At 43.1% G+C, this 24,848-nt stretch overlaps 1 protein-coding gene across 3 annotated transcripts; it reads left to right on the forward strand.

The window, feature by feature from the left end:
- Positions 1 to 623: 623 nt before the first annotated feature.
- Positions 624 to 24,314, forward strand: LOC106573457 (protein FAM107B). 3 transcript variants are annotated; one of them, XM_014148519.3, is made up of 4 exons: positions 624 to 821; positions 13,657 to 13,831; positions 17,164 to 17,320; positions 23,232 to 24,314. In XM_014148519.3, exons 2-4 carry the CDS (start codon positions 13,704 to 13,706, stop codon positions 23,349 to 23,351), a joined length of 405 nt encoding a protein of 134 aa, XP_014003994.1. In that variant the 5' UTR covers positions 624 to 821; positions 13,657 to 13,703; the 3' UTR covers positions 23,352 to 24,314. The 3 variants fall into 3 exon arrangements, with proteins under 3 accessions (XP_014003994.1, XP_014003996.1, XP_014003993.1); XM_014148521.3 differs by having other exon boundaries at positions 636 to 825; XM_014148518.3 differs by lacking the exon at positions 624 to 821 and adding an exon at positions 982 to 1,219.
- Positions 24,315 to 24,848: the final 534 nt, after the last annotated feature.

Below are 24,848 nucleotides of genomic sequence, written 5' to 3' on the forward strand. Positions count from 1 at the left end.
GGTACTGGGCAGAGGCCGGCTAGTGATGACTATATAAGAGCCTGATCATGAACTGGAGATAGAAGCTCTTTATCAGTCTCTCTGTCCCAGTTTTGATGCACCTGTTCTCTCTCCGCCTTCTAGATGGTAGCAGGGTGAACAGGCCGTGGCTCGGGCGGCTGAGGTCCTTGATGATCTTCTTGGCCTTCCTGTGACACCGGGTGATACAGCCTGATAGAATGCTCTCGATGGTGCATCTGTAGACGTTTGTGAGAGTCTTAGAGGACAAGACAAATTTCTCCAGCCTTCTGAGGTTGAAGAGGCCCAGTTGCACCTTCTTCACCACTCTGTCAGTGTGAAGCAACCATTTTATTTCCTCAGTGATGTACACATCGAGGAACTTGTAGCTTTTGAACCTCTCCTCTGCAGCTAGTTGATGTGGATGGGTATCGGTTGGTACATGTATGTATCGGATATCTATGTATGTGTGTGTGTGTGTGTGTGTGTGTGTGTGTGTGTCTCTCTGTACGTCTCCTAGACCCAGCCACAGCCGCTCGCTACCCTGCCACACCCCGTTAAGAGCTCGGGGCAGAAAGAGAAAGAGAGGAGGAGCATGACATCATATTGGCCCGCCCATCCGGCATTCATTTAAATGTTCTATGGGCCGAATGTGTATGTATGTGTGTGCAGTTGAACAGTTTCATAGAAGCACAAAAGCAGATTCGCAGACACACCTAAACGGAGAAGTGATCTGGAGAAGCACTGATAAGGCTCAAAACCACATTGCCCTTTTAATTATTTAACAAGTCGACTTGGAGAAGTAACGTCTGGATCGATTTTAGGTAGGTATGTTTTCGTTTTGTCTGTCTGTCTTTCAGTTGTATCTGTTTCATGAGCGCACACACAAAGCAGCGTGTGTTCTTTGGCTATAGCTTATCCATCCGGCCGCGTGTAGTGCCCGATTTAACCATCTAGTTTTGTTTGATTTTCTTGAAACTACGCCGCGCTGATAAGAAGTGTTCCATTTGAGGCTATAGAAACGGAGATATTGCGAAACAGAAACTCGGGACTCATTGTTGCTTTAATTGCGCGTGTTGTTTCGCTAACGGGACAGTGAAGAAAGAAGCAGAATAGATTCAGAATAAGACCGTTGTTTCGCCAATCTGTCTACCTCCAATCAATCCAGTCGTTGTCAACTTTAGGACTTTAACCAAGGAGTGTATGGAACCTGTTGGAGAAAGTAAGATGCCCTAGACTTATTTAATTCGTATGAATCCATGTGTGTGATATATTTTTAAACTATTATACATAATATACAGATTGGTTTATAGGCTATACACATTGTCACTGAAGTGGGCTACCTACATCTTAGTTGCCTTTTTTTTTAGTTTTGAGTTGGATAGCTGAAGTCTGAGTAAACAATTGGGTATGAGATTGTATCAGTGTGTACAGCATAGACAGGCCGTGATGGATCACTCTGTTCTGCCGGTCTGGAGCACATGGTCCTAGTCTTCTGACACACTGACCTTTCCCTGTCAACCAGAGAGACATGACACTCCTGGTGTGTGTGTACCCTATGTCTTGTGACATTGATCTTTTATGCAATCAGACTTGTCCCTGTGGTCAGTTATAGCCACGTGTTCTAACGACTGATAGCTACCTTTGTCAAACTTTAACCACACTCAACCCAGACATCTCATATGTACTAGACAGAACTGTAGCATAGCCCAGTGGGTACAGGAGAGAGATTCCATCTTGGAAGGCCGTAAAGTATTATATTCTACAGATAGTAGTTGGAGTATACATAAATTCGGAACTCAGAACTAAATCTTGCTTGCAATGCCAAAAGTTTGTGTAAGTTATTGATTGGGTCAGAGAGGAAATCATTGTCTTGAGTAATTTCTCAGAACTTCACTTTCAGCAATCAACTACCAGAGAGGGGTGGAAGAGAGAGGGAGATGAAAGCTGAGTGAAAGAGAGCTACAGTACATGTAAATAAGAAATGCAGAATATGAATATGTAAATTGCACAGAGTTGAGAGAGTGAGTGGGGATGAGGGGAAAGGCCCAACACATGGTAGTCATTTAGAAGGGAGTTTACTAAACGCTTTACATCTGTTTTCTGATCTTTGAACTGCCCTTCCCTTTCTCTATCTCACTCTCTCCATCTCCTGGCCCTGCTCTTTCTCTGTTCATCATCCCCCCCCCCCCCCAAAAAAAAACCACACACACACACACTGGTAAGGGGTTCTCCATATCATCATCCCCAGTGATTATCGAGGATGTACTCTACATTACCAACTGCAGCATGCAGGAGTACCCCACAAAGAAGTTTTGCTCTCAGGTATGCTGAAATGGAGTGTGTTCATGTCTCAGGAATGTGTCCATGTCTCAGGTATTGTGAATGGACTCTGGCAGTTACAGGTGCCTTTTTCCTTTTGGACGTAATCTGATATATCCCTAAAATGCACGTGTGTGTTTAGGGTCCTCTATATACATCAGTCATTGTGTAATATCTCTGTGCAGTAGGAGTAGGACAACCATGTTCACTAGGCAGCAGACTGTTCTGAGCCCCAGACATACTGCCCATGCTGCACACTTACCTCCATGTCTCTCTCTCGCTCTCTCTTATTTAATTTCCAGTGTCCTTCTGTTTGATGTGATTTTCGATTGCATTGATGTCAGTGTGGTTAGAGGGACAATCCAAATGATTTGTATTTATGAGCAGGAAAGTCTACCGTGTTGCTTCTCTGTCTTCCTCTGTGTTTGTGTAGACTCTCTGAGTAGGAGTGCTGATCTAGGATTAGTTTCTCCTTTTAGATCATAATGAATACAATTATATGTACAGGTAGGAACCTGATCCTAGATCAGCACTCCTACTCTGAGACGCTTTGTGGATATGAGTAATATACCGGCAGACGCTACACAGAATATACAGACAGAAAGTTTAAACCAATGAATTTACATGAATACGTACACTATAACACTGTAAAAACCACAGGCTACACTGTAAATCTATTTTGACGTTATAAACTCTGCATGTGCAATGAGGGAGAAATACACTATGTGGACACGTGCTTGACGAACATCTAATTTGAAAATCATGGGCATTAATATGGAGTTGGTCCCCCTTTGCTGCTATAACAGCCTCCACTTTTCTGGGAAAGCTTTCCACTAGATGGTAGAACATTGCTGCAGGGATTTGCTTCCATTCAGCCACAAGAGCATTATTGAGGTCGGGCACTGATGTTGGGCGATTCGGCCTGGCTCGCAGTCGGTGTTCCAATTCATCCCAAAGGTGTTGATGGGGTTGATATCAGGGCTCTGTGCAGGCCAGTTAAGTTCTTCTACATCGATCTCGACAAACCATTTCTGTATGGCCCTTGCTTTGTGCACGGGGGCATTGTCAGGCTGAAACAGGAAAGGGCCTTCACCAAACTATTGCCACAAAGTTGGAAGCACAGGATCATCTAGAATGTCATTGTATGCAGTAGCGTTAAGATTTCCCTTCACTGGAACTAAGGGGCTAGCCCAAAACATGAAAAACAGCCCCATACCATTATTCTTCCTCCACCAAACTTTAGTTGGCACTATGCATTTGGGAAGGTAGTGTTCTCCTGGCATCCACCAACCCAGATTCGTCTGTCGGACTGCCAGAGGATGAAGCGTGATTCTTCTCTCCAGAGAACGTGTTTCCACTGCCGGAGAGCTTTACACCACTCCAGCCGATGCTTGGCATTACGCATGTTGATCTTAGGCTTGTGTGCGGCTGCTTGTCCATGGAAACCCATTTCATGAAGCTCCCGCCGAACAGTTCTTGTGCTGACATTGCTTGCAGAGTTTGTGTGTATACGTAGGAGTTAGACTGTCAGTGCTAATTGGCCAGCTACATAACCTATAAGCCATGATGTAATATCTCCAGCATTGATGAAATGATAGAACACAAAGGAGTTGTTTATGCCAAGCTGGCACCGATACACATTATTGCTGCGGTATTGAGGTTTTAGGGGGCATGGTCTCTCCCCTTCCCTAATCACCTGATCATAGAGCTGAGGGCTGGAGGCGGTGACACACGTGGAACATGTTTTCTCTCTTTCTCCCCTACAAATGGTGTTCAATAACACCCATAGAACAAAAGATGGGACCATAGAATGAGGCCCTTTATCTACTTCCCCAGAGTCAGATGAACTTGTAGATACCATTTTTATGTCTGTGTCCAGTAGGAACTAAGTTAGTGGTAGTTTTGCGAGCCAATGCTAACTAGCGTCAGTGCAATGACTGGAAGTCTTATGGGTATCAATCTGCTAGCCTGCTATACCCATTGACTTCCAGTCATTGTGCTAACGTTAGTTAGCAATTGTGCTAGTCAGCAACTTCCTTCAAACTGCACACAGAGACATAAAAATGGTTCATCTGACTCTGGGGAAATAGATAAAGGGCCTCTGCCAAAATCCTGAAGTATCCCTTTAATCGCAGTTTTTTAATGTTACATATTAATACACTACCTCTCTGAAAATATTTTATGGCAAGGAACGAACACAGAGCTTCTCTATGGCTCGGCATTGATTTCCCTTCATAGGGCCAGGAGCCTCAATCAGAATAAAGTACCATTACTGTACAGGCCACTCTGTATTTCACAAATTGATTTTACACACACACACACACACACACACACACACACACACACACACACACACACACACACACACACACACACAGAGAGAGAGACTAAAAGCACCCCTCCCTGCAGTAAGAGAGCTTGTTGGGTTAAAGTATACAGGAGATGGGGAGTCTGAGCTACATGAATTGGATTAAAACCTCCAAGGCTGAATCTTGACATGATCCTGTCTTATTAGTAACACACACAGACAGTCTCTGTTCAGAAGGTACATTACTGCATTACTGTAGTCTGAGGTCAGTCAAACTAAAGTCAGAGTAGGCCAACTAACTGTCCATACTTATTATAATGGGGAAGAGTTCCAGTGCCATAATTGATAAATAGCTTGTTGACAAAAGCATAGGAAAAACATTTTTGTCTGTGTATTGTGTGTTGCTATGTTACAGCTCCTGATTTGTGCTGCAATTTAGACAACACAATACAAAAGAGAACAAAGACTATGATGATAATTATTAGTGTTTTTGGGTCACCTGGTTGTTTGGTGACCCATGTGTTCAATTAATGTATGTGTGTCATTACCGTGTTTTATTACCAGTGTGGTATGTCTGTCTTTATCTGTAACGGTAGTCTGTCATGTTGCTAACGGTAGCAGTAAAAAAAAAAAAAAAAAATCCAGCAGTATGTAAACAAAAGACACCTAATCCACCCTACCGTCTTAGCTCACCACTGCCCTCAGCCAATGAGAGCGATGCAAGTGTCTGACTGTTCTAACGATGTTTGTGTGTGACTGTTGAAGTAAAGTCATTCCTCCCGGCAGTGGCGTCTGAAATACAGTGAAGAGATATATGGTTGGTCAGATATACCTTGAGCATTCCTATGTTAGCATGTGTTGGTGCCAACTGTGAGCGTGTATATCTGGCTCATAGAGCAGCCATTGTGTCAGGGGGACAGGAGAGCGGGACAGTTGTCTCCCCAAACTGCCCCCTCTACCCCAACCCCATCACTTTATTTTGTGGGGCAGGTGTCCAGGGGTGTGTGTGTGTGTGTGTGTGTGTGTGTGTGTGTGTGTGTGTGTGTGTGTGTGTATATATATGTGCTTAGATTTTCACTTGTCTGGAGGACAGGTGTTCGGTTACCCAGCCATCTGTGTCTCACTCCTCTACCATCCTCTGTTCTGAGGTGTGTGGCTACAGGCATGCTCCAGTATTAGAATAATTCTGTATAGTTCATCACATTCCTATGGCATGACTCAAACTGATGTCTCTGCCTTTTCAATGAGCTCCATTCACTCCATAATCTGCCTATCACCCTGCCTGTCACAACGTGTGTGTGTGTGATAACACAAGCCTCTGCTTTAAAGACAACTCTTAACAAAGAGGCAGGAACATGACTTCACTTTTTTTCCTCCCAGTATATCTATTTTGTGTCCAACTTGGAGAGGCTACTGCTCGTGGCTAAATACCACACTCGGTGCCTCAGAAAATCTAAATTTAACTAAGAACAGACGGTTTGTCTTCCGAGGCTTCAGAGAGACATTTTGGTTTTAATGTAGAACTGGGACCGGCGAGTTCGTTAGTTAGACTGGTTAGTTACTTAGTATGAGACAACGCTCCTATCAACAGGAAATTGTGAAAGAGCACACAGAAAGTGAAGCCATCTCTCTGTACAGTGTGCAGATTGCCGCACAGGAAGAGGTCTGGGTGTGGCACCGAGAGGGAGAGAACATCTCTCTGCAGATTGGTTTCTGTACAAAGCTAACTCAATACGCTCGTAACTGATTCAGCCCTCTTATGAGTAGGCTAATATTGAATCCATTTTATGAGCAAGTATACTATCAAATGCTGTACACTGCCCGTGTGTACCATGTAGTGAGTTATGTGCTTAGGTCATGGTTGGGAAATCCTGTTGCTGCAGTTTTCTTCCCAGGAAAGTTTGCACATGCTGCAGGTGACAAGAACTGTGTGTTTGAGAACACAGACATTCTCTGTGCCGTAGACATGATTGTTGTTGTGTGTCTCCTGGCTGGTAGCTGTAATAATCTCTCAGCATTAGGCTGACACTGATAGGATGCGTGTTGTACTTTTTCACTATTCCCTGTGGAATGATATCCGGGCTGAATAGAGTTCACAAACGTTCCATTTTGGGTGTTTCAGTATTTCTAATGTTAGAGGACTCTGACACAGATCATGACTCACACGACTCCCGCTGTCATGACTCCCGCTGCTCTATGTGGGTGTGTATCCTGAGAAACGTCTGCTTGTGTATAGGCCCCCACCCTACTTTGAAACTGAGGGGTGTTTCCCAGCAATCATTCAGGGCTGAGACCCTAGAATTCTCTGCTATTCCCGCTCTAGGACAGGAAATACAAACCAGTCCGCAGTGCCCCGAAACTCATTCTAGGTGGATGTGCTGAGTGAGAAACAACATCTGTGCTGCTCAACATCACTAGTCCACTTATCTCTTTCTCCACCACCTCCTCATCCCTCCATCCGCCTCTGTCAGTTAGAAGGCTGTATATCTCAGTTTTTTTAATCAGGGTTTTCTTCATGGCTAAGTGTGTGTGTGTGTGTGTTGGGGGGGGGGGCAGGGGGTTATATGGTAAAGCAGGCCGCCAGCTGGTCTCTCTCTAATGAGGACATCAGCACCACATGGACGAAGAGGAAGGGTTTTATAATCTTACTTTCTTTCAACCTATGACCTCGCACGAAGCAAGTGTCCCCTCCCCTCATTCTTTGAGTCTTTTGGTCCGAATCATCTCAACTTCTTCTCAACTGTCATTTTTCTTTTCTCCATCACCATGGAGACCAGTCATCACTCACACCATCATAGACACAAGGCCAACAACAGGAAGTGGATGTGTGCGTGCGTTTAGCTGTTAGTTCATGCAGTCCCAGTGAAGGACAATCCGTTCTGATGCAGTAGCCCTGTGCAGTGCCAAGACTGTCATTCAATTAACTCTAATGCAGCCTGCTAGTGTAGACTCAGTGACTCTCTCTCACACACACACACACACACACACACACACACACACACACACACACACACACACACACACACACACACACACACACACACACCTACTTTATACACGCTCACACAGTCACTCCATCCCTTCCTCCCTCTCTCTCTTACTCCTTATAAATGCAAACACAAGGGAACACCCTTGAGGAAGTACTCACTAGCATTGCTTTGAGATGTTGACAGCCTCTGATTGTAATGAATGGGCTAGTTCCGCTCTCTTTCTCTCAATGTCTCTATCTCTGTTAATTTTGACCTTTCACCCCTCTCTCCCGCCCCCTGGTTTCCCAGTGTCCCTTACACACAGCATAACATAGAGGTTGTGGGAGGGTGCAACATGGAACGAGTAAACCAGAAGATGCATACCAAGGTTTTATTCCTCTTCTCTCTGTGTATGGCAGTGTCATCTGACCATGTAGCAGTGTTTTTGTAGAGTATTAGTTCCTCTGTAGTGAGGTCGTAAGGGCTAACTGGAGAATCACACACTTGCCATCTGGTTCCTACACCTATAAACATGAAAGAGCTGCTTTAATGGGGATGCCTGGAATAGCAGGAAGTGCACTTCTAAAACGTCTTCTACACACACACTCACACTGCTGAAAGCTGTTTATTTCTTTTAGCCTAAATAATAATAGTATGGGAGTAATAATGTAATTTACTTTGTGGTTTCTTGCATCAAACATGTTCAGTCACCTCCTTGTCTGAAGGACAAGTGGATAAACAGGTTAATGTCAAGCCCTGCATATTCTTTCTTCTTCTAAAGTCTCATGGAATGTAGGCCTACATTGAACACCACACATTGGCTGCTACTGTAGGCTGAATGATAGAACAGCTATTTCCATGTGTTATGGGATGCATTTTCTCCATTGTTTTTGATGGTAGGCCACTCTGGTAGGCCTACATTATGATCAAATAGCAACAGTAGCCTACTTGGCCACTGTTAAAACTATAACTTAAAGCGAGTACAGCCTCAGTGTTCACAATAAAAGCGCCCTGGAAGTTGCACTGAATTTTCACAACTTTCAAGTTTGCGCTTAGCGGTCTGTCCCAGGCAAGAAGGGAGAGCACATGTCTCCACACTGTAAAATGGCTTCCTTCCCTTGTATCCTCTCTAAAAACACAGGTAGATTTCCAGCACTATGTTTTCATCAGGCAGGTCATGCCAGATGATTGCTCATGAAGAAAAGGAGATGGGGTGAGGAAGCCACTTTAGAATATGAGATACAGCCCGTCTGGGACTAGCCTGGGCCCTTTCAACTCCCTATGTCACTTCCTCTTCCCCTGGGGCAGAGAGGAAGTGGCACCAGGTGTGTTAAGCGAACGGATGCTTTCTCAATACCCCCAGCCTGGTTGCTCGACTACCCCCTGCTGCTCACACTAAAGGGTATTGCTTTTGATATACTCAGCAGCAACACGCATACAAAGCATATACACACACAGTACAGACGTGCATGCATGCATGCACACACACACACACAGTGTGCCCTGTTTACATGTACTGTATATCCGCCTATCACGCCTACACTAACACTCTTGCGCGCATTCACACCCACACACTCACACTTACATAGACACACCCACCACTTATGCTGCTGCCATACTGTTTACTATTATTATTAGGGGTCAAAGTGTTGGAGAAGAAAGTAAAAGTGCAATATGTGCCATGTAAAAAAGCTAACGTTTAAGTTCCTTGCTCAGAACATGAGAACATATGAAAGCTGGTGGTTCCTTTTAACATGAGTCTTCAATATTCCCAGGTAAGAAGTTTTAGGTTGTAGTTATAGGACTTATAGGACTATTTCTCTCTATACCATTTGTATTTCATATACCTTTGACTATTGGATGTTCTTATAGGCACTTTAGTATTGCCAGTGTAACAGTATAGCTTCCGTCTCTCTCCTCGCCCCTAACTGGGCTCGAACCAGGAACACATCGACAACAGCCACCCTCGAAGCATCGTTGCCCATCGCTTCACAAAAGCTGCGACCCTTGCAGAGCAAGGGGAACAACTACTTCAAGGTCTCAGAGCAAGTGACGTCACCGATTGAAACGCTATTAGCGCACACCCCGCTAACTAGCTAACCATTTCACATCGGTTACACCAGCCTAATCTTGGGAGTTGATAGGCTTGAAGTCATAAACAGCTCAATGCTTGAAGCACAGCGGAGAGCTGCTGGCAAACGCCCGAAAGTGCTGTTTGAATGAATGCTTACGAGCCTGCTGCTGACTGAGCGATGGTAGGCAGTCTGCTATATCAAATCATAGACTTAATTATAACATATTAACACACAGAAATACGAGCTTTGGTCATTAATATGGTCGACTCCGGAAACTCATTTAGAAAACAAAACGTTTATTCTTTCAGTCAAATACGGAACCGTTTCGTATTTTATCGAACCCTAAGTCTAAATATTGCTGTTACATTGTACAACCTTCAATGTTATGTCATAATTATGTACAATTCTGGCAAATTAATTACGGTCTTTGTTAGGAATAAATGGACTTCACACAGTTCGCAACGAGCCAGGCGGCACAAACTGCTGCATATACCCTGACTGCTTGCACGGAACGCAAGAGAAGTGACACAGTTTCCCTAGTTATAAGAAATTCATGTTAGCAGGCAATATTAACTAAATATGCAGGTTTAAAAATATATACTTGTGTATTGATTTTAAAGAAAGTCATTGATGTTTATGGTTAGGTACACAGGTGCAACGACAGTGCTTTTTTTTGCGAATGCGCTTCTTAAATCATCACCCGTTTTGGCGAAGTAGGCTGTGATTCGATGAGAAATTAACAGGCACCGCATCGATTATATGTAACGCAGGACACGCTAGATAAACTAGTAATATCGTTAACTAGTGATTATGTTAAGATTGATTGTTTTTTTATAAGATAAGTTTAATGCTAGCTAGCAACTTACCTTGGCTTCTTGCTGCCCTCGCGTAACAGGTAGTCAGCCTGCCACACAGGCTCCTCGTGGAGTGCAATGTAAGGCAGGTGGTTAGAGCGTTGGACTAGTAACCGTAAGGTTGCAAAAACGAATCCCCGAGCTGACAAGGTAAAAATCTGTCGTTCTGCCCCTGAACAAGGCAGTTCCTAGGCCGTCATTGAAAATAAGAATGTGTTCTTAACTGACTTGCCTAGTTAAATAAAGGTGTAAAAAAAAAAATACAAAAATGTCAGCCATGATCGGTGTCCAAAAATACCGATTGTTATGAAAACTTGAAATCGGCCCTAATTAATTGGCCATTCCCATTTAATTGGTCGACATCTAATTATTATTGTTATTTATCATGCTTTCAGTCACTTTCTCCTAATCCCTGCCTACATGTAGATATCTACCCCAATACTCCTGTATTCCTGCACAGTGTACATTTGGTACTGGCACTGACCATGTATATAGCTTCCTCTCTTATTTCTCGTGTTTTTTTATTAGTTGTACTTTTTTTTATATTGAATACTACACTGTTGAGTAGGGCTTGCAAGTTAAGCATTTCACTGTGCATGTGACCGAAAACTTGAACACAGACACTCACTGCATATTGCCTTCATGTGAAATACATAGGGGTAATGTTTGATTTATGACTACCAAACATTTTTACCCCCACAGGGTGTAAATCACAATAGATGTTTTATGTCTCCCATAATGAGATCTAAATTACGTCTTCATGTTTTCCATTATCTACTGTTCCTCTCTGAAAACATGCAAATGTGCAGTACATCTGGCCCTCATCGGAGAAAAAGATCACTCAAAACATGTGGGAGACATTTTTTTTTTTTATCCACCTCTTTGTTATGTAACTGGCTCTTTGTTCGTCTCTGGGATATGAGGCAGCGGCGACCTCTAATGTTGAGATACAAACATTACAGCTCTCCTCAGTGGCCTCCTTCACCAACCGCCCCTAGTGAGTGAGAATGACTATCATAATCAATAAGTTTAGATGGCTGGTAAGTTAGCTGGCCGTTAGACTAACTTACCAATCTAAAAATTGTTAGCTGACATTGCTAATTGAGTGACTGACAACGAGAGAAACTACTGATGCACAACCACAGTTCTAAATCACACCTTGTGTATTCTACTATTCTAACTGTCAACAGTAAGTTGAGAACCAGCTCCATGCTCGCTGTTTCCCAGTGTTGATGTTAAGACTCTCTCGTTGTTGTATCTTCAACACATAGGTCTACATGCAGACTAAAAATGCAATTAATAAAGTTTAATAAAGTATGTAGTCTAGCAGGCCTATGTCTCAGATGACATGTTTTGGGCCCTGTAGCCTATGCTGCACGATGATGATGAAATCATGAGAATACTTCTTATGTCATAGGCTATGAAATCTTACCACTACCTAAGTAATCTACACACAGTTATAAAATCCAATTTTGGTGTTTTTGGCTTTCTTACAAAAGCCATTCATAAATGCACCTATTCTTGGAATGTGGTAATTACACTCCTGGCTGACCTTTAAACTCTGAGAAAGAGACTAGCTTTGTCATTAAAGTTATTTACCATTGTAAACAGTTTCCAGGTCAATAGTTAAAATATGAACTGTGTGTGCGTGAGGGGACGCCGTGTACAGTATGTTGTGGGCTGCTCTTAGGTAATAGCGCATTTCATCAAAGTTCATTCCAACCAGCCGCTTCGCTCTAACCTCAGTAGGACAGCTGCTCGCACAGGGAACACAGCAGTAGTGCATCTCTCCTCCCCTGTCTACTGTTCAAATTAAGCTATTTAAGTGGGAAGTCTGTTAGCTTATTCTGAATTTAAATCAACAGTTGAGATGGCTACTATGCGTAGAATACCAGTCTTCCCTCACCTACTGCAGAGTAAATTGGAGAACGTTTGTTAGATTTACCGTTGTTTGTCTAGATAATTTGACGCATTTTAACCAGTCTTATTATGCTTAAATGTGTTACCGGTTAAAGTGTTCCTTTTTATAATGAAGGACAAGGGGTGGGATTTTTGCATATGCAGTGTGTGTTTTGTTATTGTTATTCAGACTGTCGTGATAACTCTTTTTATATGGTTATCATGCGAAGTACAATAAGAAGATTTGGTATGATAATGTGGAATTGTCTCCAGGGAGAAATGGTCTTCAATAAACATGCTGTATATATTATCCATACATTTTACATTGATTTGGTGGCTGCAGGAAATTGTACTCAGATCTATATAGATGATCAAATCTATGTAGGACTAATGGAAATGTGTAAGCTTATATTTGGATATTCAAATCATTTTGTGAGAAATTAGAATATGTAATGGGAGTACTCCCTATTTGAGTTGATATCTGATTAGCTTAGGGACTGTATTGTATGTCTGTAATGAAGTAATTCCATCTCTGGATGGTATTTTAAATGTAGTATATCCATATAAAGGTGATATTTTGATGAATATAGGCTTGTTGTTGCCAGCAGTATCTGTGAGACCTGTGAGCAGCGCCAGCTCTAGCCTTTTGGGGGACCTAAGCTAGATTTGGTTGGGGGGCCCCTCACCTTGTGGCACAACATTTTAGTGGCCCCCTTTTTGACAGGAGTGAATCATTTTTGTTTTAAAGCATATTTTCTTTAATTCTACACATTTTCTAATGACTTATGCCATGATAATAATATATCTGCATGAGAATGACTATCAAAGTCAATGGGGTCCCCCTGGGGGTCAGGGCCCCTTGGCATGTGCCCTATCTGCCCCGTCGATATTCTGCAATAAGGAACAGCTTATGTCACTTATGCTTGGAACCAGCCCTGCCTGTGAGAGTCTTGAGACAGATGTTTGCCCCATTCTGGAGAATAGAACATTCCTCTAGTGGAATGGAATGATTATGTAACTCCAGACTCTCACTAGTGGGGGTCGTAATGTCTGGGTGCATTAAACAGATGGATGTCTCGATAGCATGCAGAGCTGAAGCCTGATTTTGACATGGTAGTGTTTGTGTGAAAGAGAGCTGGTATAGTTGACCATTAGTGTGTAAATGAATCCATGAATTGAGATGTATAATAAATGACTATAACATATTGAATCCTGTCTTCTCCCCTCGTCAGATCGGTGTGTGGACCCAGGTCTGTCTCTGTCTCGGGGCAGGAGTGTGATGGCTGAGCCGGACTATCTGGAGGGGGACTGTGAGGAGATGATCAAACCCAAGAAGCTGTTGAACCCAGTCAAGGGCTCCAGAAACCACCAGGACCTCCATCGAGAACTCATGATGAACCAGAAGATGTAAGGGGACTGGGGACAACACTGGGGCAACACACACTTCTCTTTCTTCTCCTGTTTCTACATCATTTTATTTCCCAGTTGTCTATACCCTGATCCTCGTCTTAATCGAGAGGGGAAACTGTAACGTTTCTATTCATACAACACCAGTTTATGGGTGTGCCACAGGGTTCAATTCTCAGGCCGACTCTCTTCTCTGTATACATCAATGATGTTGCTCTTGCTGCTGGTGATTCTCTGATCCAGCTCTACGCAGACGACACCATTCTGTATACTTCTTGCCCCTCTTGGGACACTGTGTTAACTAACCTCCAGACGAGCTTCAATGCCGTACAACTCTCCTTCCGTGGCCTCCAACTGCTCTTAAACGCAAGTAAAACTAAATGCATGCTATTCAATCGATCACTGCCCGCACCTGCTCGCCTGTCCAGCATCACTACTCTGGACGGCTCTGACTTAGAATACGTGGACAACTACAAATACCTGGGTGTCTGGTTAGACTGTAAACTCTCCTTCCAGACTCACATTAAGCATCTCCAATCCAAAATTCAATCTATAATCGGCGTCCTATATCGCAACAAAGCATCCTTCACTCATGCTGCCAAACATACCCTCGTAAAACTGACCATCCTACCAATCCTCAACTTCGGTGATGTCATCTATAAAATAGCCTCCAACACTCTACTCAACAAACTGGATGCAGTCTATCAGTGCAATCTGTTTTGTCACCAAAGCCCCATACACTACCCACCACTGCGACCTGTACGCTCTCGTTGGTTGGCCCTCGCTTCATACTCGTCGCCAAACCCACTGGCTACAGGTTATCTACAAGCCTCTGCTAGGTAAAGCCCCGCCTTATCGCAGCTCACTGGTCACCATAGCAGCACCCACTCGTAGCACGCGCTCCAGCAGGTATATCTCACTGGTCACCCCCAAAGCCAATTCCTCCTTTGGTCGTCTTTCCTTCCGGTTCTCTGCTGCCAATGACTGGAACGAACTGCACAAATCTCTGAAGCTGGAGACTCATATCTCCCTCACTAGCTTTAAGCACCAGCTGTCAGAGCAGATCACTGCACCTGTACAAAGCCCATCTGTAAGCGGCCCATCTATCTATCTATCTACCTACCTCATCCCCATACTGTATTTATTTATCTATTTATTTATCTTGCTCCTTTGCTCCCCAGTATCTCGACTTGCAAATTCATCTTCTGCACATCTACCGTTCCCGTGTTTAATTGCTACATTGTAATTACTTCACCACATGGCCTATTTATTGCCTTAACTTACCTAATTTGCACTCACTGTATATAGACTTTTTGTTTTCTTTTGTTCTACTGTATTATTGACTGTATGTTTTGTTTATTCCATGTGTAACTCTGTGTTGTATGTGTCGAATTGCTATGCTTTATCTTGGCCAGGTCGCAGTTGCAAATGAGAACTTGTTCTCAACTAGCCTACCTGGTTAAATTAAGGTGAAATAAATAAATCATCTTCCTTTGACTGACCCACCCAGGGCAGATCACTGTGTTGTGGTCGAAATAAATCCTGGCTCAGACCGTGGATGGATGAGATCCAAGCCATTCATGAGGTTGACATGAACAGTATATAACCCTGGCGTTCAACGCTGCACACACTTTATTGATCTATCAAAGGTTTATCCTTGCCTACTGTTTGATTGTGTTGATTGCCATCTATTGGTGAGGGTTGAGTCAGCTGATCCTGAATCTGTTGTTAGAAATGTGTGACTGTGCTAATGCAGCGTGTTGCTATGCTATGACAGTGTGTATTGGGGATACCCCCGTGGGAGATGCATAACAGTACTGCTATGTAAACCTTAATGCATGAAACTTTTAATAAGAGTTATTATATAAAACTTTGAGTTCCTTCTACTGTCTCAGAATTATTACATAACAACCTGTACTTACTGCATGCAAAGGTTCCTACTGCCCCAATATTATTATAGCAGTACAATCACACAGCCATCTTTTTTACAATCTATAACTTATGTTTCCAGTGAACAGTTCTGCACTGGGTGGGTGGGTAAAATAAATGGATGCGTCTTAGTGAATTGAGAAAAATATTTTGGGCTGAATGGTTTTGTAATACCTTGAGTTGCCACTTGGGAAAATGTAAGTTACAGAATGGACCGTGGCTGCAATTCACACTGGTTATGCTCGTGTGCTTGCATGCATGCTTGTGTGTGGCTTTGATTCACAGCATCAGTGCTGAGGCTCAAAGGGTGTCTTTTTTTTAAATTGTTATTTTTTTTATTTTTTCCTCTCACTCTGAATGGACAGATGCTCAAAGCCTTGTTGCTATGTTATATATAAACACATAGTGTGTACTGTTGACAGCTGTTACATCACTGTGTCCGGCCTGTTAGCACGCTTCACAGAACCAGGTGCATTATGGACATGAACACAGAGCTCTGGAGTATGAAGGGAGGGAAGAAAGGACAGAAGGGAAAGGGTGATGTTTTTCAATGTTGGTTTTTGTACTGTATAGCGTCTCTTTATTTAGATCTTAAAGCCTAGAGATGTTTTGACTGGGTTTTAGTATTGTCTGTGGAGATGAGGATCTAGAGGAAAGTTGGGAGACAGGAGGAGGATGGAGAGAAGTGTTTTGGTTTAAAGTGGATTAGTCATGGTGGTGGTGGTGGTGATGATGATGATGATGATGAGAGCCAGGGATGGTAAGGAACGTTATGTAAAGAGGATTAGGGAAAGGGGGATAGCTAGTCAGCTGCACAACTGAATGCATTCAACTGAAATGTGTCTTCCGCATTTAACCCAACCCCTTTGAATCAGAGCGGTGCGGGGAGCTGCCTTAATCGACGTCCACGTCATCAGAGCCTGGGGAGTAGTTCTTTTTGGGGGTTAACTGCCTTGCTCACGGATAGAACGGCAGATTATTACACATTGCCGGCTCAGGGATTTGAACCAGCGACTGTTCGGTTACTGGCCCAACACTCTTAACCAGTATGCTACATCATCCCCCTCAGTCTCTTACTCTTCCCTAACTACCTATGTTCTAACTGTAACACAAACACACTATTATGCAGCAGTTACTTATTAGATAACTAGCTGACTACAGGGGTGGTTGGAGTCTGTGATTATGTAATGGCAGTAGGCAGAGACATTTTGAAATCATAAAACCCCCAACTCAACACAGGTGTGTAACAACAAAATGGAAATGCCTATTTCATCAGTGTCATGTCTATCAGTAAGGGGACTGCTCAAGTCACTTCTCAGAATTTGGTGTAAAAGAAAGGGAGAGCTATATTATGAAAGAGGATGTTTGTACTAACAGCTCCTGTGATTGGTTGTTTCTCCTAGGGGCCTGGCGCCCCAGAACAAGCCAGAGCTCCAGAAGGTTCTGGAGCTGAGGAAGAGGGAGCAGGTTCTCAAGGCCCAGAGGGAGGAGCAGGAGGCCCACACCAAGATGAGCGACCTGGAGATAGAATTAATGAAGAGACAACAGAAACTAGAACAGGTAAACACACATGCCTCCCACACACACACACACACACACACACTGTGATACTTACACACACCCAACACTGTAAACCTACAGGTAACTGCCAACATAATGGAAACACTTGAGTAAATGAGGGATACAACGTATATTGAAAGCAGGTTATTCCACAAAGGTGTGATTCCTGAGTTAATTAAAGGGCCAATGCAGTCATTTTTATCTGGGTAACAAATATACTGTGATTTAAAAAAATATATATTTAACCATTTTAATTGAAAATAACAGCTTCTTAGCAAAGAGCAATTTCTCATGCAAGATTTTGGTTAGCACTGTCTGGGAGTGGTCTGAGTGGGAAAGGGAAAACTAGCTATTATTGGCAGAGAGGTTTGGAATTATCTTATTGGTCTATTAACTAATTTACCGCCTGGTGACATCACCAGGCAGGCAACTCCATCCCAGCAAAACAGGCTGAAATTTCAAGTGGTCTTTTCAAGCAGCTCTTACACTAAAAGGGCATTATCATAATTTTCACAGTATTATTCCAACCTCATGGTGTGGAAATATATATAAAACAGTAAAATCACATTTGCCTGCACTGTGCAATTAAAATCCCATCAGGCTTAGGGTAATGTATAAAAATACTGGGCAGGCCATTATTTTGGCTGTCATGGCTATGCCCCCATAGTATGACAATGCCCCCATCCACAGGGCACGAGTGGTCACTAAATGGTTTGTTGAGCATGTAAACCATGTACCTGGGTCGTCTCAGTCTCCAGATCTCAACCTAATTGTACACTTATTGGAGATTTCTGGAGCCGCGCCTGATACAGCGTTTTCCACCACCATCAATAAAACACAAAATTATAGAATTCCTTGTGGAAGAATGGTGTTGAATCCCTCCAATAGAGTTCCAGACACTTGTAGAATCTATTCCTATTAGGCTTGGGCAATATACTGTATACCGGGGTATTTTGAAATACCGAGGGTATGATTTTCAATACCGTTCAAATATATATTATTTTATTTTTGGGGAGGTTGGGGGTGCATGATACGCCACTGCTTAAAACTATAAATTAAGTATAACTATAAGAAATCTAAGATGTCAAATAAATGATATCCAGGTCAGGGCTCCAGCTATGCATTTGGTTTGCTAACTTACTAGCTAAGTGGTTACAGAAGATGCATTCAATCCCCTCCTCGATCAAGATCCCTGTTGCCTAACTAGTTTTGTCCATCAAAAAAGTGTAATCTAAAACCAAAATGAAAGAGCGCACCCTTGTGCACATTCAGTAATACCCTATACGCCGGTATGGTACAGAGACGGTATCCAGATTTTTTTTATCACCTAACCCTAATGCCAAGGTGTATTGAAGCTGTTCTGACTCATGGTGGCCCAATGCCTTATGAAGACAATTTATGACGGAGTGTGAGAAATCAAATCAAAGTTTATTGGTCTCGTACACAGATTTGCAGGTGTTATGGCAGGTGAAGCAAAATGGGTATGTTACAGCTCCAACAGTGCAGTAGAATGTCTCGTAAATACAATACAAATAATACAAAAATCTAAACAAGAAATAACAATCCAAGTAGATATATTTGTGAACATGTAAGAATAGAGAACATAAATATGTGGTACGTATAGACGGTATATAGTTTGGAAAATAAAATGGTATGTACAGTAGTAGGTATATTAGGATGAGCTACATTGAGAATACAGTGTATTCAGACTGACTTTTTCCACATTTTGTTATGTTACAGCCTTAATCTAAAATTAAATAAAAACAAATCCTCATAAATCTACACATAACACACCATAATGACAAAGCAAATGTATTACTAATAAAAAACAGACCCTTTGCTATGAGACTCGCAATTTAGCTCCGGTACATCCTGTTTCCATTGATTAGCCTTAAGATGTTTCTACAACTTGGAGTCCACATGGTCAATTAAATTGATTGGACATAATTTGGAAAGGCACACAACTGTCTATATAAGATCCCACAGTTGACAGTGCATGTCATAGCAAAAACCAAGCCATGGGGTCGAAGGAATTATCCATAGAGCTCTGATAAAGGATTGTGTCGAGGCACAGATCTGGGGAAGGGTACCAAAAAATGTATGCAGCATTAAAGGTCCCCAAGAACACAGTGGCCTCAATCATTCTTAAATTGAAGAAGTTTGGAACCCCCAAGACTCTTCCTAGAACTGGCTGCCCAGCCAAACTGAGCAATCAGGGGAGAAGGGCCTTGGTCAGGGAGGTAACTAAGAACCCGATGGTCACTCTGAGAGAGCTCCAGAGTTCCTCTGTGGAATCTTCCAGAAGGACAACGATCTCTGCAGCACTCCACCAATCAAGCCTTTATGGTAGTGGCCTGATGGGAGCCACTCCTCAGTAAAAGGCACATGACAGCCCCCTTGGAGTTTACCAAAAGGCACCTAAAGGACTCTGACCATGAGAAACAAGATTCTCTGGTCTGAAGAAACCAAGATTGAACTCTTTGGCCTGAATGCCAAGCGTCAAGGCTTCAGGAAAATTGCCACCATCCCTACAGTGAAGCATGGTGGTGGCAGCATCATGCTGTAGGGATGTTTTTCAGCGGCAGGGACTGGGAGACTAGTCAGGATCGAGGGAAAGATGAACGGAGCAAAGTACAGAGATATCCTTGATGAAAACCTGCTCCAAAGCGCTCAGGACCTCAGACTGGGACGACGGTTCACCTTCCAACAAGACAACGACCCTAAGCACACAGCCAAGACAATGTAGGACTGGCTTCGGGACAAGTGTTCTTGAGTGGCCCAGCCAGAGCCCAGACTTGAACCCGATCGAACATCTCTAGAGAGACCTGAAAATAGGGGTGCAGCGACGCTCCCCATCCAACCTGACAGAGCTCAAGAGGATCTGCACAGAAGAATGGGAGAAACTCCTCAGATTATAGGTGTGCCAAGCTTGTAGAGTCATTCCCAAGAAGACTCGAGGCTGTAATCGCTGCCAAAGGTGCTTTAACAAAGTACTGAGTAAAGGGCCTGAATACTTATAATAAAAAAATGAAATCATATTTATTGCAAAAATGTCTAAATCCCTGTTTTTGCTGGGTGAGCCATGTGAGTGAGAGGTGCTTCGGAGCACGCAGACGGGACAAAGGATTTATAATTATTATATTCAGCCCAAGAGCACAACGGCCACTGGCCACAGAAGGCATGGACTTTTTTAGGAGGCATTACGGCCACACCAAGGGGATGCTGCCGGGAAATTTGAGGCATTACCAAGTACTTGTCAAATTGTGAATGAGAGACTGATGAAGTGTGTGCAGCCTGCGCAAAAAAAAGTTGCATTAGTTGCATCATGCAGCCTTGTACAAATCAAAACATATAGCCCAACATTTGTATCACAACTAAAGTTACATTAATAACTCTAAATTAAGCATATATGAGGACATGTTTCTTTGTTAACCGCTCAACACAGAGTAGCCGAATGTATGCACTCCCTCAATCGTATGGAGAAGATATCTTTTCTATTTTTTCCAGCTATGTTCAATTGTGTTCTTGGTACTGTTTGTTTCTAAATAGAGTAAAAACTCACCAACGACTAGTAAAGCTCAAACCAAGTTTATTTACCCAATGGGTCAAACAGCTGAAAGACTAAGACATGTTTCCACCAGCACAAGTGTATATATATACTCCAATTTGGGTGATGTATCCTCCTTCCCTCTAAACATTACATCTTTATTGCTAGGCAGGAATTTAAGTGATGTGGACAATAAACATCTCTCCACCCTTATCAGTGACTGCAACCATGTGATTGCCTTTCCTTTACTCAGTACATTCCAAGCTTAATTGCCTCCACCAAACACATTCCTCCTACAGATAACCATTAACTTCTGGTGTAGAAACCAGACTATAGCACTCCTCATTTCCATAGGATACCTGATAATTAAAAATGTTTCAAGTTTAGGAGTCAGAACCCATCAATACTATAAAATTACATAAAATAATGCCACAGAATTCTAAGCAAATCTTGTCTGCTAAATGAACTAGTGTAGCACATAGCCATATGGCATAACCAGATCAGGGCCTAACATAAGGACAGCTCAGAGTATGCTATTATTTTCTTCTGAAATAGACTACATTTTCTTCATATCATGTTTCTTTAGACCAATCTAAAATAAATAGATTTATTCTGTATGCTATATTACATGGATTTATTTGACTTTTTTAAATGTACCTGTTCCAAAGGTCTGCATCAGTGGCTTGTAGGCTATGCATGGATGCCAGGCGATGATAAATGTATTTGTTAATTACCGTGAGATTGGCAGTTATTTGCTTGACAAACACCGGCTGACAAAATGGTATGACCATAGCCCAAGTCTCACACACCGATCACCCTGATACAATACTGGCAGCTCACACACACGCACCTAAACTCAGCAAAAAAAGAAACGTCCTCGCACTGTCAACTGTTAAGTTTCAGTAAACTTAACATGTGTAAATATTTGTATGAACATAAGATTCAACAACTGAGATGTAAACTTAACAAGTTCCACAGACATGTGAGTAACAGAAATGGAATAATGTGTCCCGGGGGGGGGGGGTCAAAAGTAACAGTCAGTATCTGGTGTGGCCACCAGCTGCATTAAGTACTGCAGTGCATCTCCTCCTCATGGACTGCACCAGAATTGCCCGTTCTTGCTGTGAGATGTTACCCCACTCTTCCACCAAGGCAACTGCAAGTTCCCGGACATTTCTGGAGGGAATGGCCCAAGCCCTCACCCTCCGATCCAACAGGTCCCACCAGCTGCATTAAGTACTGCAGTGCATCTCCTCATGGACTGCACCAGAATGGGATTGAGATCCGGGCTCTTCGATGGCCATGGTAGAACACCGACATTCCTGTCTTGCAGGAAATCATTTACAGAACGAGCAGTATGGCTGGTGGTCAGGATGAGCCTGCAGGAAGGGTAACACATGAGGGAGGAGGATGTATTACCTGTAACGCACAGCGTTGAGATTGCCTGCAATGACAACAGGATCAGTCCGATGATGCTGTGACACACCGCCCCAGACCATGACGCACCCTACAAATCGATCCCGCTCCAGAGTACAGGCCTCTAACTCTCATTCCTTCGACGATAAACGCGAATCCGACCATCACCCCTGGTGAGACAAAACTGCGACTCGACAGTGAAGAGTACTTTTTGCCAGTCCTGTCTGGTCCAGCGATGGTGGGTTTGTGCCCATAGGCGACATTGTTGCCGGTGATGTCTGGTGAGGACCTGCCTTACAACAGGCCTACAAGCCCTCAGTCCAGCCTCTCTCAGCCTATTGCGGACAGTCTGAGCACTGATAGAGGGATTGTGCATTCCTGGTGTAACTCGGGCAGTTGTTGTTGCCATCTTGTACCTGTGCCGCAGGTGTGATGTTCGGCTGTACCAATCCTGTGGTAGGTGTTGTTACACGTGGTCTGCCACTGCGAGGACAATCAGCTGTCCGTCCTGTCTCCCTGTAGCTCTGTCTTAGGCGTCTAACAGTATGGACAATTTATTGACCTGGCCACATCTGCAGTCCTTATGCCTTCTTGCAGCATGCCTAAGGCACATTCACACAGATGAGCAGGGACCCTGGGCATCTTCTTTTTGGTGTTTTTCAGAGTCAGTAGAAAGGCCTCTTTAGTGTCCTAAGTTTTCATAACTATGACCTTATTTTCCTACCGTCTGTAAGCTGTTAGTGTCTTAACGACTGTTCCACAGGTGCATGTTCATTAATTGTTTATTGTTCATTGAACAAGCATGGGAAACTGTGTTTAAACCCTTTACAATGAAGATCTTTGAAAGACAGGGTCCTGAAAAAGGGAAGTTTCTTGTTTTTGTTGAGTTTACAAGCTAAAATGTACTTGTACTAACATTTAACCTAACATACCTCTGTCTGTGTTTAGCTGGAGTTGGACCAGCAGAAGGATGAGGAGGAGCAGGAGAACACCCCTGAATTTGTGAAGATGAAGAGCAATCTTAGGAGGACCAAGCAGGAGGCTAATGGGGAGGAACGTACCACTTAGGGACCCATGGGGTGGGGTGGGTGGGGGGTGGTGTGTTTGAGAGAGAAGGAGAGGGCAACTGTGTACATAGAGGTGTGTTTGTGCAGAGTGTGCAGAGTGTATGGCACATGTCATCTGAGGTGGACTTCACTTCCTGATTCTGATTTATCTGACCCTGTTGAGAAAGACTACAGACCCTTTTGTCTGCCTACTAAATACCAACAGTACTACAGACATCTTTGTCTGTCTGCTACAGCTCTCACCACAGGCAGTGACCAAGGAAACTTAACCACCTCATCTTCTCTCACCAACAGACTGACAGACTTTGCAGAAAAGAGAATCCCCTATAGAGACTACAGACTGCTTTGTCTGCCTGCTATAGTACTCACATCAGCATCTCCACTCAACACACAGACAGCGAGGAGACTTAACATGGACACAAAACATGGAACATGCTACACATGGACAGTCAGCCAGTCTTCTTGGGAAGCCTGATGCAGGGACAAACAGAACCCACACAGTTTCCATTCCCTCTCTCCTGTCTGCTCCCCTCTCTCCGGCCACAGAAAGTTCTCCTTCTGTTATTGTTGTCGTCGTTTTCATTTTCAGAACCCAGAATAGAAAAGCGGACACTGGATGGACTCTTAAAGCTGTGTTTTGTAAAAATGCCAAATTATGTGCTGTTGTTATTTATGTTTGTTTGTAGTATTTTAGCCCCATGTAGGGAGTGTGAGAGACATCTGTTTATTTTTACAGCTCAATGTGTGGAACCTGAGCAGGACAGGATGAGTGTTTGTGTGAAAAAACACCCAGGTTACTTTTTTATTTTTTTATCTCCAACATACCACTTCCCCAGCTAATGCTATTTGAAGCAATACTAGAACCCCTTCCAAGTGTGAGACTTTTCTTTCTATAATTATAATGATTTCTATAATAGTTTTTTTTTTGTATGAATAAAAGTGACATTAAATCAGTCTTACTTTGGATGTGAGGTCGACAGAGTTTGTTATCGACGATACTAGAAAGTACGTGCGCACGAGTTCTTTGCTGGGTTCATGTGCTTCTCTGAAAATCTGATAGTCAGAAACAATTGACATGGAAAATCTGGGTAAGACCTAACACAATCCTCTGTTCTTCTGCAGACCCAACGTCTAATTTTAAATATCATTTAACATTTTCATACTCCTCTGCAATGTTCCCTCTAAAGCCTTGATCACGCCGACAGCGTCATTGCGTCAGTGCTGCATAACATTTTGAGCAGCTACGCAACTATACTGAATCCCGGTATCTACACGTGTTGCAGACGGTCGCATGCGGTTGTTGAAAACATGGAGGAGAGAATAATTTTCACAGTATCATCAAAACCATGTTTTTTTTTTACACAACTACTGACAGCTACAGGGACATAAATGCAAAATATGCTGCTTGGAGATGTGTCCACGATAGTGCAGTCGTGGCCAAAGGTTTTGAGAGTGACACAAATATTAATTTTCACAAAGTCTGCTGCCTCAGTTTGTA

This window comes from Salmo salar, chromosome 16, assembly GCF_965601325.2.
Source record: "Salmo salar chromosome 16, fSalSal1, whole genome shotgun sequence".
Classification (NCBI taxonomy): Eukaryota; Metazoa; Chordata; class Actinopteri; order Salmoniformes; family Salmonidae; genus Salmo; species Salmo salar.

Excerpts from the sequence above, each read along its gene's own strand:
- LOC106573457 (XM_014148518.3), top strand. Across the intron at positions 13,832-17,163 it reads CTCATGATGAACCAGAAGAT|GGGCCTGGCGCCCCAGAACA; the intron begins GTAAGGGGACTG and ends TGTTTCTCCTAG. Across the intron at positions 17,321-23,231 it reads GACAACAGAAACTAGAACAG|CTGGAGTTGGACCAGCAGAA; the intron begins GTAAACACACAT and ends GTCTGTGTTTAG.